Raw genomic sequence first — 15,438 nt, forward strand, 5'->3', positions numbered from 1 at the left:
AACAACAAGATATGAAGTGAATAGAGAAGTGCCAGAAGACAATAGAGAATAAAAATTTTTCGCGGCGGTGGTGGGGTTTGAACCTGCGACCTTATTGGTACGACAAACTCCGCCTGGCAGGTGAGAGCGTGGCTCTACCGTGTGAGCTATCCACGAACACAAAAATATTCGTTTCAAACTCAAAGTCATTACTAGATCCCTCTCTCACCCACTTCTTGAGACCGCCGATTCGTTCGTACACCACCATCGCGAATAATTTTGACCAGCAGTTAAGCTTAATAGCCAATATTCTCAACACAAACATATAACATAGAAACGATTGAGACATTGAGTATGCTCCGGTGTATGGGGTGAATTTTTAATTCAGAAAAGTGAGTGGAGCAGGCACTTATGTTGGTAACAACAAGATATGAAGTGAATAGAGAAGTGCCAGAAGACAATAGAGAATAAAAATTTTTCGCGGCGGTGGTGGGGTTTGAACCTGCGACCTTATTGGTACGACAACTCCGCCTGGCAGGTGAGAGCGTGGCTCTACCGTGTGAGCTATCCACGAACACAAAAATATTCGTTTCAAACTCAAAGTCATTACTAGATCCCTCTCTCACCCACTTCTTGAGACCGCCGATTCGTTCGTACACCACCATCGCGAATAATTTTGACCAGCAGTTAAGCTTAATAGCCAATATTCTCAACACAAACATATAACATAGAAACGATTGAGACATTGAGTATGCTCCGGTGTATGGGGTGAATTTTTAATTCAGAAAAGTGAGTGGAGCAGGCACTTATGTTGGTAACAACAAGATATGAAGTGAATAGAGAAGTGCCAGAAGACAATAGAGAATAAAAATAAAAATAAACATAAGTGCCTGCTCCACTCACTTTTCTGAATTAAAAATTCACCCCATACACCGGAGCATACTCAATGTCTCAATCGTTTCTATGTTATATGTTTGTGTTGAGAATATTGGCTATTAAGCTTAACTGCTGGTCAAAATTATTCGCGATGGTGGTGTACGAACGAATCGGCGGTCTCAAGAAGTGGGTGAGAGAGGGATCTAGTAATGACTTTGAGTTTGAAACGAATTTTTGTGTTCGTGGATAGCTCACACGGTAGAGCCACGCTCTCACCTGCCAGGCGGAGTTGTCGTACCAATAAGGTCGCAGGTTCAAACCCCACCACCGCCGCGAAAAATTTTTATTCTCTATTGTCTTCTGGCACTTCTCTATTCACTTCATATCTTGTTGTTACCAACATAAGTGCCTGCTCCACTCACTTTTCTGAATTAAAAATTCACCCCATACACCGGAGCATACTCAATGTCTCAATCGTTTCTATGTTATATGTTTGTGTTGAGAATATTGGCTATTAAGCTTAACTGCTGGTCAAAATTATTCGCGATGGTGGTGTACGAACGAATCGGCGGTCTCAAGAAGTGGGTGAGAGAGGGATCTAGTAATGACTTTGAGTTTGAAACGAATATTTTTGTGTTCGTGGATAGCTCACACGGTAGAGCCACGCTCTCACCTGCCAGGCGGAGTTGTCGTACCAATAAGGTCGCAGGTTCAAACCCCACCACCGCCGCGAAAAATTTTTATTCTCTATTGTCTTCTGGCACTTCTCTATTCACTTCATATCTTGTTGTTACCAACATAAGTGCCTGCTCCACTCACTTTTCTGAATTAAAAATTCACCCATACACCGGAGCATACTCAATGTCTCAATCGTTTCTATGTTATATGTTTGTGTTGAGAATATTGGCTATTAAGCTTAACTGCTGGTCAAAATTATTCGCGATGGTGGTGTACGAACGAATCGGCGGTCTCAAGAAGTGGGTGAGAGAGGGATCTAGTAATGACTTTGAGTTTGAAACGAATATTTTTGTGTTCGTGGATAGCTCACACGGTAGAGCCACGCTCTCACCTGCCAGGCGGAGTTGTCGTACCAATAAGGTCGCAGGTTCAAACCCCACCACCGCCGCGAAAAATTTTTATTCTCTATTGTCTTCTGGCACTTCTCTATTCACTTCATATCTTGTTGTTACCAACATAAGTGCCTGCTCCACTCACTTTTCTGAATTAAAAATTCACCCCATACACCGGAGCATACTCAATGTCTCAATCGTTTCTATGTTATATGTTTGTGTTGAGAATATTGGCTATTAAGCTTAACTGCTGGTCAAAATTATTCGCGATGGTGGTGTACGAACGAATCGGCGGTCTCAAGAAGTGGGTGAGAGAGGGATCTAGTAATGACTTTGAGTTTGAAACGAATATTTTTGTGTTCGTGGATAGCTCACACGGTAGAGCCACGCTCTCACCTGCCAGGCGGAGTTGTCGTACCAATAAGGTCGCAGGTTCAAACCCCACCACCGCCGCGAAAAATTTTTATTCTCTATTGTCTTCTGGCACTTCTCTATTCACTTCATATCTTGTTGTTACCAACATAAGTGCCTGCTCCACTCACTTTTCTGAATTAAAAATTCACCCATACACCGGAGCATACTCAATGTCTCAATCGTTTCTATGTTATATGTTTGTGTTGAGAATATTGGCTATTAAGCTTAACTGCTGGTCAAAATTATTCGCGATGGTGGTGTACGAACGAATCGGCGGTCTCAAGAAGTGGGTGAGAGAGGGATCTAGTAATGACTTTGAGTTTGAAACGAATATTTTTGTGTTCGTGGATAGCTCACACGGTAGAGCCACGCTCTCACCTGCCAGGCGGAGTTGTCGTACCAATAAGGTCGCAGGTTCAAACCCCACCACCGCCGCGAAAAATTTTTATTCTCTATTGTCTTCTGGCACTTCTCTATTCACTTCATATCTTGTTCTTAAAGATGCACAAGGCACTTGCTCAATTTATTAGACGAAGGAGCTGTTCTGTATACAATTCGACAAATGCACAGAAAATCCCAGAGCACCAATTTATCAAGGCATTAGGATCATTACGTCTTTTCCTTGTTATCAATCGGTGAGATGCACGGGGGACGCCGTTGGAATACGAGGGAAGGTCAGACAAGGCGAGATAATAGGATGATATATGATAGGGACCAGACAGTGCTCTCTTTCCATGCGGCAGGTTACAAAAAATATATATATATATTTCAAAATAACACTTTGGTCGTACTCACTAATGAGTAATTTGGTATCTAGGAAAAATAGTTTTAAATAAGGATTACGTATCATTATATTATTGTCTCAAAAATTAATCTCTTCTCAGTCGTATCTACAAAACTCTTTTTAATAATTATTCTATCATTTTTCTTCCGTACGAAATACAGCCTTATTAATTCTTTGGCTTTAATCATTCATTTTTAAATCAGAAACGCTTGCTACCAATAATTATAACTTACAAATTCAATTTACCGCGCGATTCTGACTTTATGGTATGGTAAATTCTTTTGTCCATAAGATGAGTCGATGGCATAATGGTAAAATATTCCCCTCAAGATCGGAATGTTTCGATTTATTTAATTTCTAAAAAGGCAAGATAATGATTGTTGGACAGTTTTAGATAAACTAATCTTTGATTGAAGTGACAGAGAAACTGCACTGGAATCTAACGGTTCAACCTTGGCGTTTATCTTAATAGTTCAGGTTAACTTAGGACCAACAAAGTTAAAAGAAAAAAAAATGTTCAATGGGATTTCTGATGATAAGATAAGAACCTCGTTGTGTCACATCGATGTAATGTCTTTAACAACTTCATTATTAAACCTGAAAAAAAGGCAATCAAGCATCGCATGGCTGCATGGGCGATAGAGCCCATCTTGACGTGAGCTCATCAACCTATCAAAACCTGATACTTTACGTCTGTGGTGGCCCAGGGAACACTCCGAAATGGAAGGTAATCGCTGGTTCCCCGATGAGCGGACCTAGTAAATGATACGTAAAACCAAGATGGCCGCCACTTGCCAAGAGGGGTCACGGCAGACGAAGAAACCCGTGGCGTTCCCTTCCCATGAGAGCAATCTTCAGCATCGAAAGGAGATAACACTCTATAGGTGTCCTTGTCGCCCCTGTCAGAATAAAGCCAAGACTAACTTGAGTGATGGAACCTTTTGTTAGTAAACAAATCAGACCCCTCTCCGTCAATTCCCCAAAGGTTCTCCAAAGAAATGATATAATGTAGGTGCGTGTCTATAGCGTAAATATGAAACGTTTAGCCATATTAATAATTCGTCTTTCACGTTGTTGTGGCAGTGGGTGGTACATAATATTGTGTATCCCTATACATAGGCCTATATTTAGTTGCTCGTGTCATACAATTCTCACAATTGTTCTCTCTTCATTATTTCTGACACCTTGACATTTCTTCGTTTGATTATATTTAAATATTTTTCTGTAAATAAACAATATTATATAGGCTAGCCCAATTTTCACATTGCAATAAATACAATTCATAATGGCTAGGAGTTAGAGACGATCTTTTTGGGGGATCGTGGATAGCTCATACATACGGTAGAGTCACGCTCTCCCCGGCCAGGCGGAGTTGTCGTACCAGTAAGGTCGCGGGTTCAAACCCCCATCACAGCCGCGAAATTTGAGAGAGTTGACATTTGGACATGAGGTCATTGAAAATGAGAACAGTGGTTTTTAAATATATATAGAAGGTACAGAATGAGTGAAGTTGACTGAGGTCGTACTCATTGGAAATACTGTATTTTATAGTTGATATTTATACAGTCACCAGTATCATGCTATACGTTTTATATGGTAAAATACTCAAAACATATGCCAGTCTGATTAAACGTACCAACACACAAAACTGTGTGTAACATTTAACGTTTAAAGTCTGATTGATATAATTTAGTGAGGACTTATCATCCAAATGACTGTCAAAAAAGAACACCAATGAGCTGAGTGACGTCAACTTCATTCCGTCTATGTGTATCTAATGACGTCAATACTGAACTATTTGATTTTAAAACATTGTATTTGGTTTCGTTTATGACATCATTTCAACAAAACTTTGCGTGTTGGAGGTGGGGGGAGGGTGATCGCAGGCTCTTAATTCCCATGATATTTATTTGACAACGAGCTCAAGAAATGAATGACTTGAGTTTGATACGAATATTTTTGTGTTCGTGGATAGCTCATACGGTAGAGTCACGCTCTTACCGGCCAGGCGGAGTTGTCGTACCAATAAGGTCGCGGGTTCAAACCCCACCACCGCAGCGAAAACTTTTTATTCTCTATTGTCTTCTGGCACTTTTCTACTCACTTCATCTCGCTTTGTTGATTGGCTGCTCTATATAACTGATTTACCAGACACATAAATAAAGACATCGATGACAAGTGTGTTATAACCAGTCATAATATTATATGGGTGGAAGGGTCATATTCATGACCTTTGACAAGTTCCATAATAAACATGGATAGCTACGTCTATTATTTATAACAAAACCCAAGAATCAAAGGTTGCTTTTGGCAGTCTCTATTCCTATCTTAACTAACGTATTTACCTTCGCGACATATCTCTTAAATTTGATGTTGAAATCAAATCCTTTTGTTTCTTGCTTTTGTTTTGTTCATAGTTTTTGTTGTTGTTGTTTGTTTTTTTTTTTTTTTGTTTGTTTTTTTTTTGGGGGGGGGGTTTGGTTTATTATTTGTTATTTGTATTTGTTTTTGTTGTTTTGTTTGTTTTTTTACTTTGTTTTTTTTTAATTAAAAAAATGTTTAAGCCTATTTATCAAAAACGCAACGCAAAAGCATGCAAAGAAAACATCAGAGGCAGTGAAACGTTCTAATTATTGTTCTCTTGTAATCATAAAACCCTTTTATTACACCGCATTTCCGCCCTGACTGTAGATTTTACAATCTGCTCATACAAGGAACTGTCAGACTTATATAGCACAATATCCACTAAACGTGCTCAAATCGCTTTGCAAGGGTCCCTGGCCAACAGCAACACTAAACTTGTAGGACGTGAATTGACGCCTGTTATGCGATGTTACGCATTTTACGGACAAAGACAACGTTGTTAACGGCCAGGTTCTCATTTTACACCCGAGTACGGTGAGAGAATGTGAGTAAAGAGTCTTTTCCAAGGATTCAACTATGCGCCGAGAGAGGCTCGAACCCAGGACCTTCCGATCCGGAATCGGGTGTCATCATAAGACCACATGGCCGCACAATAATACGAGTACGTATGATCATCACATAAAATCATCTATTTTTATGAATATAGACATTGAATGTCATCGTCACCAATTCAAGTAATTAATTAATCTAGATTGTTATCATCGTACAAGTATGGCCTCATCGTACAAGTATGGCCCAAAGCGAATTGGCATCTTGGTGCAAGGTTGCCACTGATTCAGACCGTTCTGGCCTCAAATCTCATGACGATTAACACGATCGTTAAGACGCTTTCGCGTCCTGGAATAAAAACGGAACTGAAGAGATTTATGTAGCATTAGCTTGGTACTTTATGTAAAGATTATGATCATCCCGATGGTAAGGATGGACGACGAACGTTATGTTCATCCTTTTTAAGGATGGGCTAAATACTAGGTGCACACCTCTGCTAAGTACGAACATTACAAAAAATCGCAGCTTTCTTTTTCTTTTCTTTCTTTTTTTTTTTTTTCTTTTTTTTTTTAATCAACATTGCGTCTTCAAGGTTTTAAATAATAATAGGAATAATATGAGATAAATTATTGAACATTTGATATTAAATTTAATCATATCGCCATGATATTTGACATTTGATTTTTTAAAAGCATAAATTATGGTACAGAGGTGAAATGAAATGAGGTAGAGAAACGAGGACTCGATTTACACACAAGGGAACAACGTCGATCCCGGGTGCAGACGAGATGGGTTTTTTTTTTTCTGACCTCGCCCCCCTGTCGACTAAGCAGTGATTGGGTTGATGGGTCTGTTATATCTGACGGAAAGTACTTTGCGATAGATTAGCGTCCAATCCAAAGAATAGCAAGTAATTGCTATTGTCCGTTTCAGGCTATGGAAACTGGGATAAACTCCGGCTCCATGGGCTTAATGGCTCTGTAGAAGAATTTAAAAAGAATGGAGAAGTGTGCCAGAAGACAATAGATAACATTTTTGAAAAACTATGCGGTGATATAAGAATTGAATGGAACCCGGAACCCGACTGTTACAGCACCCTACGCGTAGCTGTGTCATATCTATAAGGCCTTTAGGCTTTTTATGTACTTGACGCTGACTTCACGCCACATCATCCAGAATCGAACCCGGAACCCGACTATTACGGCACCCTACGCGTAGCTGTGTCATATCTATAAGGCCTTTAGGCTTTTTATGTACTTGACGCTGACTTCACGCCACATCATCCAGTTCCCTGTCGCCATTAGACCTTTCTATCCATCCACGCCTGAACTCGATGGCGATAATGGAAGCCAAGGGTTCCCCGACTTCATCTATTATTTACAACAAAACCCAATGAATTACTCAAAGCTTTTCATAATGACAGAGGACGATCAACGACCAGCTAGCCATTGGCATGACCAGCAAACCCCACCCAGCTCGTGGCAAAATTCACGGCTATGAAGCATTAGCTACAACTACTATCCATATTTCGGGGAGGGGGAGGGGGTGTTGTTTTTATTTTTGCTGTTGTTGTTTTTTGTTTTTGTTTTTGTGGATTTTTTTTGTTGGTTTTGTTTTGTTTTGTTTTTAAGCAGTTAACTGCCGTACTCTGGAAAAATAAGTATTTTCCAGAAAACTCGTCTTTCAAATATCGATCGATTTAAATGACCTTCATCTTGGCAAAAACTCTCAAACTTGGGACTTGCTCGCGAGGAAAAATTATATGTTTTATTCGTTCCTCTTAACTCTTCCTCCTCCCCATCATCCCGCGACTACTACTACTACTACTACTACTACTACTACTACTACTACTACTACTACTACTACTACTACTACTACTATTACTACTACTACTACTATTACTACTACTACTAATACTACTACTACTACTACTACTACTACTACTACTACTACTACTACTACTACTTCTACTACTACTACTACAACTACTGCTACTCCTACTACTACTACTACTACTACTACTACTACTACTACTACTGCTACTACTACTACTACTACTACTACTACTACTACTACTACTACTACTACTACTACTACTACTACTATTACTTCTACTACTACTACTACTACTACTACTACTACTACTTCTATTACTGCTACTACTACTACTAATATTACTACTATTACTACTACAATTACTACGACTAAAACGAATGTTTGTTTGCTTTTTTAAAACAGATTTTTCCTCAAGTTCTTCATGAAATGTAACCAAAATTGTTTAAAGAATGCAGGAAATCCCCGTGACATGCGTCGATTCCAGGTATGTGTCTATGTCTTTTAAAGAAGAAATCTATCTATTTTTAACTTGAGCTTTTTATATAGCGCAGTATCCACTTAACGTGCTCAAAAATTTTTATTCTCTATTGTCTTCTGGCACTTTTCTATTCACTTCATATCTTGTTGTTACCAACATAAGTGCCTGCTCCACTCACTTTTCTGAATTAAAAATTCACCCCATACACCGGAGCACACTCAATGTCTCAATCGTTTCTATGTTATATGTTTGTGTTGAGAATATTGGCTATTAAGCTTAACTGCTGGTCAAAATTATTCGCGATGGTGGTGTACGAACGAATCGGTGGTCTCAAGAAGTGGGTGAGAGAGGGATCTAGTAATGACTTTGAGTTTGAAACGAATATTTTGTGTTCGTGGATAGCTCACACGGTAGAGCCACGCTCTCACCTGCCAGGCGGAGTTGTCGTACCAATAAGGTCGCAGGTTCAAACCCCACCACCGCCGCGGAAAAAAAAAAAAAAAAAAAAAAAAAAAAAAAAAAAAATTTTTATTCTCTATTGTCTTCTGGCACTTTTCTATTCACTTCATATCTTGTTGTTACCAACATAAGTGCCTGCTCCACTCACTTTTCTGAATTAAAAATTCACCCCATACACCGGAGCACACTCAATGTCTCAATCGTTTCTATGTTATATGTTTGTGTTGAGAATATTGGCTATTAAGCTTAACTGCTGGTCAAAATTATTCGCGATGGTGGTGTACGAACGAATCGGTGGTCTCAAGAAGTGGGTGAGAGAGGGATCTAGTAATGACTTTGAGTTTGAAACGAATATTTTGTGTTCGTGGATAGCTCACACGGTAGAGCCACGCTCTCACCTGCCAGGCGGAGTTGTCGTACCAATAAGGTCGCAGGTTCAAACCCCACCACCGCCGCGGAAAAAAAAAAAAAAAAAAAAAAAAAAAAAAAAAAAAAAAATTTTTATTCTCTATTGTCTTCTGGCACTTTTCTATTCACTTCATATCTTGTTGTTACCAACATAAGTGCCTGCTCCACTCACTTTTCTGAATTAAAAATTCACCCCATACACCGGAGCACACTCAATGTCTCAATCGTTTCTATGTTATATGTTTGTGTTGAGAATATTGGCTATTAAGCTTAACTGCTGGTCAAAATTATTCGCGATGGTGGTGTACGAACGAATCGGTGGTCTCAAGAAGTGGGTGAGAGAGGGATCTAGTAATGACTTTGAGTTTGAAACGAATATTTTGTGTTCGTGGATAGCTCACACGGTAGAGCCACGCTCTCACCTGCCAGGCGGAGTTGTCGTACCAATAAGGTCGCAGGTTCAAACCCCACCACCGCCGCGGAAAAAAAAAAAAAAAAAAAAAAAAATTTTTATTCTCTATTGTCTTCTGGCACTTTTCTATTCACTTCATATCTTGTTGTTACCAACATAAGTGCCTGCTCCACTCACTTTTCTGAATTAAAAATTCACCCCATACACCGGAGCACACTCAATGTCTCAATCGTTTCTATGTTATATGTTTGTGTTGAGAATATTGGCTATTAAGCTTAACTGCTGGTCAAAATTATTCGCGATGGTGGTGTACGAACGAATCGGTGGTCTCAAGAAGTGGGTGAGAGAGGGATCTAGTAATGACTTTGAGTTTGAAACGAATATTTTGTGTTCGTGGATAGCTCACACGGTAGAGCCACGCTCTCACCTGCCAGGCGGAGTTGTCGTACCAATAAGGTCGCAGGTTCAAACCCCACCACCGCCGCGAAAAAAAAAAAAAAAAAAAAAATTTTTATTCTCTATTGTCTTCTGGCACTTTTCTATTCACTTCATATCTTGTTGTTAACGTGCTCAAAGCGCTTTACAAAGGGTCCCAGGTCAACAGGCAACACGTAACATGTGGAACGAGACTTGACGTCTGTGAGGCGATATTGCATTTTTTTTTCCAACAGAGAAACGCTGTTCACGGCTACGTACTCATTTTACACCTGAGTACGGTGAGAGAATGTGAGTACAGAGCCTTTTCCAAGGACTCAATAATGCACCGAGCGAGGCTCGAACCCAGGACCTTCAGATCCTAAAGCTAATGTCATACCACAAGACCATACTACTATAGCCGCATATCTATACTTGAGGACACAGTTCATGCCACTCTTTTTAATGTATCTATGCTATGCTATAACTATACCATAATAATATATTGTTGGAAAGGGAACATCAAGGGAAATCTATCGGTCTAACGCTTTGATTTAGATGCGAGTATGTCTACAATAATAATAATAATAATAATAATAATAATAATAATAATAATAATAATAATAATAATAATAATAATAATAGTAATAATAATAATCAAAAATAATTAAAAAGATGATGATGATGATAACGATGATGATGATGATGATGATGATGATGATGATGATGATGATGATGATGATGATGATTATGATAATAATAATAATAATAATAATAATAATAATAATAATAATAATAATAATAATAATAATAATAATAATAATAATAATAATAATAATAATAATAATAATAATAATAATAATAATAATAATAATAATATAATAGTAATAATAATAATCAAAAATAATTAAAAAGATGATGATGATGATAACGATGATGATGATGATGATGATGATGATGATGATGATGATGATGATGATGATGATGATGATGATTATGATAATAATAATAATAATAATAATAATAATAATAATAATAATAATAATAATAATAATAATAATAATAATAATAATAATAATAATAATAATAATAATAATAATAATAATAATACGATTCAGAAATATATTTTTTTACAAGTCGAAAATGAAGTAAGGCCATCGGTATGAGTACAGTAAATTGGTCAACAAGTAGAAATGTTGTTTTCCTTGTGTGCTCAACACGAAGGCCTAGGCTCAACCCACAACAACCACAGTCACTATACTTCTTGCAAAGTTTTATTGTAAGCGTATTGTGGGTGATATAACTGCAAAAAATCCGGAAAAAAAAAAACAACAAAACAAACCATGATTGGGACAGGCTAATGGCGGATGCGAGTTGATGCATGAACATTCATTCCTACTCACTAAAATCCTTGCCATTGAAATCAACTTTAAACCGGGAAAAAGTAGGCTACGTCATTTTATAAACCATCAGTGGAAGTCTCGATAGCTCAGTTGGTAGAGCACTCGCTTTACACGTAAAGGTAACGAGATCGATCCCGGATGCAGTCGAGATTTTTTCTGACCTTCATAATTTGTCCACCCATCCTTGATTAAGTAGCTGGGTCTGTTAGATCTGGTGGAAAGTACTATGCGATAGACTAGCGTCTTATCAAAGGGTAGCAAACAATTGTTTTTGTATTATTCACGCTATAGAAACCGGAATTAACTCTGTCCACCCATCAGTGATTAAGTAGCTGGGTCTGTTAAATTTGGCGGAAAGTACTTTGCGATAGACTAGCGTCCTATCAAAGGGTAGCAAACAATTGTTATTTTGTATTATTCACGCTATAGAATATAAACCGGGATAAACTCTGGCTCCACGGACCTAATGGCTCTGAAAGACTAGGTTTTTTTTATTCACCATCAATGATTTCAGAAAACAATTTCCATTGAGAACATGGAGGGCTCTAATCGATTTGCTATTCAATTTGTGCTAGTTTTTTTTTTTTTTTTTTTTTTTTTTTGGGGGGGGGGGTGTTTTTAAAAATTGCTTAGCTATGAATTTAGCTGTAATAGGTGCTTTTTCCAAAATCCCTCAAATTTAGTATCAAATTAAGCGGAAAGAAATAAGCTATTCGGCTGCGGTAACAATTTGTCGCCAAACTATATATCACCAACCAATGCTTATTTTAATAGTATTGCGTTAATTGCGTCCTCAAGTCGTTCTATCTCTCTATCTACCTATATAATATTATGAATCCATCTATCTATCTGCCTATTTCTCTAGATCAACATTCACTTTCACTTCCTGATGAGAGCGAATGCTCGAAACAATATTGTAGAAGTTGATCATAATAATTCTTGAAATATTTTATAAATAGCTCCTTTTATCACTATTATTTCATGGTTTTTGTTTTTATAATTTCTCTCTCTCTCTCTCTCTCTCTCTCTCTCTCTCTCTCTCTCTCTCTCTCTCTCTCTCTCTAATATATATATATATATATATATATATATATATATATATATATATATATATATATATATATTACATCTATAAATCTGTCTGTCTATCGATTGATCTACCCATATAATCTATATAAATATTTTCTGTCAGTCTTTCTTTCTCTTCTTAATTAAAAAAAAAAAAAACAAACCCAGAAAAACTTTTAACCTAGATGTCATACTACTTTACGTTACTTTGAACCGTTCTGCTTACCTTACACGTCGCTCCTCCATGGCTTATATTACTATAATGGGTTTACTACAGACAACATAGACTGTCGCTGTAAATCATTGATAGGTCGGTCGATCGATATTTTGAAGAAGAACAAGGTACACACTGGTAATGGTCTGGAACGGATCAATACTGACCACATAGTAGTGAGTGAGTCTATAATATTATGTTGACCTTGAGTCTATTTCTGAGAGCAATTGTCATTTCACTCCCAGGTTCAATGTTTTATATATATATATATATATATATATATATATATATATATATATATATATATATATATATATATATATATATTATTTTTTAAAATATTTACCACAATGTGTGAGACAGTCTACATTAATGTTTCAGGCTTAATTTGCCATCGTCAGGACTGAGTTGTTTTGTTGACTGTTGTTGTTTCTTGAAGTGGTTCCGGTTTAAAGTTAATTAACAAGAACATGTCGAGCACTTTTCGTACCATATTTGTATCAAACACGATTCAATATAAATATATATATATATATATATATATATATATATATATATATATATATATATATATATATATATAGCTGATGGATATATCTTCTTTAATTCGTGTATCAAAAGATTATTCAACAAAAGTGATTCAGGGGCAGCGTGGCTCAGCGCCACGGTCCAAAGGTACTGAGTTCGATCACCCTCCGCTGCGCTGGGTGGCCTTAAGCAAGTCACCTCGGCCTAGCTCAATTTGCGGCGCTGCACTGCGGCTAACGCCTGGGTTGTTCTAATCTTCCCTTTGAATAGACCCTAGAGACAGATTTCCTCTATGGGATGAATAAAGGGAATTTTAATTTTATTTATTACTTTAATTTTTAAAATGGTGCTAAAGACCCCCCCCCCCCCCCATATCTGACACTTTAGAGATGATAACATTTTTGTATAATCAACTCCTCCAAAGCTAATGTATTCTCCATCCTTATATTCCACCACCCCTGCACCGTCGGGTCTCAATCTCTCTCGCTTCTATTTTGACTTTTCTAAAATAAACTAAGTAAGTAGTCCTTCAGAGCTATGAGACCCATGGTGCCGGGGTTTATCCCGGTTTCTATAGCGTGAAACGGACGATAGCGATTGTTTGCTAAGGACGCAAAGTACTTTCCGCCAGATGAAACAGACCGAGCTACTGCTGGGTGGACAGAGGGATCAGAAAAAATGTCGACTACACCCGGGATCGAAGATGGTCCCTTTTCGTGTGAAGCGAGCGCTCTACCAACTGAGCTATCGGGACCCCCTTTTAAAAAAAAATAGACATCCATTATTTAACGACATAATAAAAGGAACGACTCTAATGGAGATATTCTAATGTGTAAGGCTATACTTTGTACTTTGGCCATTCTGTAATTGTAACTTTTATGTCTTTTAGGTGGCCATCTCCACATCCACGGCCGTTGACGGCCCTCTCTTGGCTGTCTCAGACAACATGTTCGTACACAACAACTCAAAGCATGGCCGACGGGCCAGAAGACTCGATCCTACGGAGGGGGGTAAGTACCGTACCATGCTATATCATATCAATCTCATTGTCGACAAAGAGATCGAAAGAAGTATCTGATCTATCTGCTATTGATGCTGTGATAAGCTTTCCTGTCCCTTGTGTCATTTTCCTGCAAAATGGTTTATATATTTTGGTACCTTCAAAAATAAACCGAACCGTTCCCTAAGGTTTCAAGTAGGTTTATATATTATATATTTATGTTAATAGAGTTTTTGAAGACAAATTGTGCTCCAACATTGAATCGTATCAGTAGTTGATTCTTTGTATCCAATATCAAAAGTTTCAAAATTCGGAAGCCCGTTGCCATTTGGGAGAAGGCACTGTTATAATTTTGGTTTTAATCTGAAAAAAGTCACAACTATCGGGTAACCTCTATGGTGTAATGGTAGCACGTCGGAACGGCTATTAACCAGTACATGTTTGACCAATCAAAACATGAAATTTGTGACACACCTTCACGCGTGCTCGGACAAACATAGTTTGTTGTTTATAAACAGTAACGTGAATGATATCGACGTATCATTGTTATTGTTTTTATACCGCCAAATGGGTTACTAGTTATCACACGATTTGTACATAATGGTTTTCTGTGTTGGTTCTATTGATCAAGGGGTAGAACAGGGTGTAGTTTACTTAGACGCATGCCATCGATAGTAAAACCTGTGTAGTTCGCTATGTTTACCAATCACTGCCATTGTTTACATTATGACGACTGTTCGAGAGACGTGGTTATCTAAGTGTCAATTAGGAGGTATGAGGTTCAATCCCCAGGCAAGACAAGATGATTTTTGGGAAGATTTTTTCTTCTATTTTTCTTTCTGCTTTGTCTGGCACTGTTTCATACATACTTTTTCATATTTTCGTCGCCATTTTTCACGTCACGTGACAGGAACCATTTGCCCTATTCGCCCGTCATCAAATGTCACCAGGATTAAAAGCCCCGTCAGAAACATTCACACTTCGATCTCCGCTCCATCCGGTCGTCAGAAACAATCGGACACGCCCACCCCATGTGTCACTGTAATTACCAGATGCCTCTCCGATATCAACTCGTAGCTCAGCCTCAGATCAACCCTGCTTAGTTCAGCGCGCTTGTCCAGAATTTCATCCTCGTGCGTCTGTCTAGTCTGGCAGCAGTTCTCGTATATCATCATTATGGCG

General features: G+C 38.0%; 1 protein-coding gene across 3 annotated transcripts in view; it reads left to right on the forward strand.

Moving 5' to 3' along the window:
• The first annotated feature begins 8,276 nt into the window (after positions 1-8,276).
• LOC144966535 (transcription factor collier-like) overlaps positions 8,277-15,438 on the forward strand; it is a 28,455-nt gene continuing 21,293 nt past the window's right edge. For 2 of the 3 annotated variants that reach the window (XM_078903175.1, XM_078903173.1), the window contains exons 1-2: positions 8,277-8,356; positions 14,146-14,265. In XM_078903175.1, the coding sequence (XP_078759301.1) occupies positions 8,294-8,356; positions 14,146-14,265 (183 nt within the window). In that variant the 5' untranslated portion in view covers positions 8,277-8,293. Of the gene's footprint in view, positions 8,357-14,145; positions 14,267-15,438 lie in introns of all 3 variants that reach the window. The other variant, XM_078903174.1, reaches the window with a different exon arrangement.

This window comes from Berghia stephanieae, chromosome 2, assembly GCF_034508935.2.
Source record: "Berghia stephanieae isolate SIO BIC M18660-M18661 chromosome 2, UCSD_Bste_1.3, whole genome shotgun sequence".
Taxonomy (NCBI): domain Eukaryota; kingdom Metazoa; phylum Mollusca; class Gastropoda; order Nudibranchia; family Aeolidiidae; genus Berghia; species Berghia stephanieae.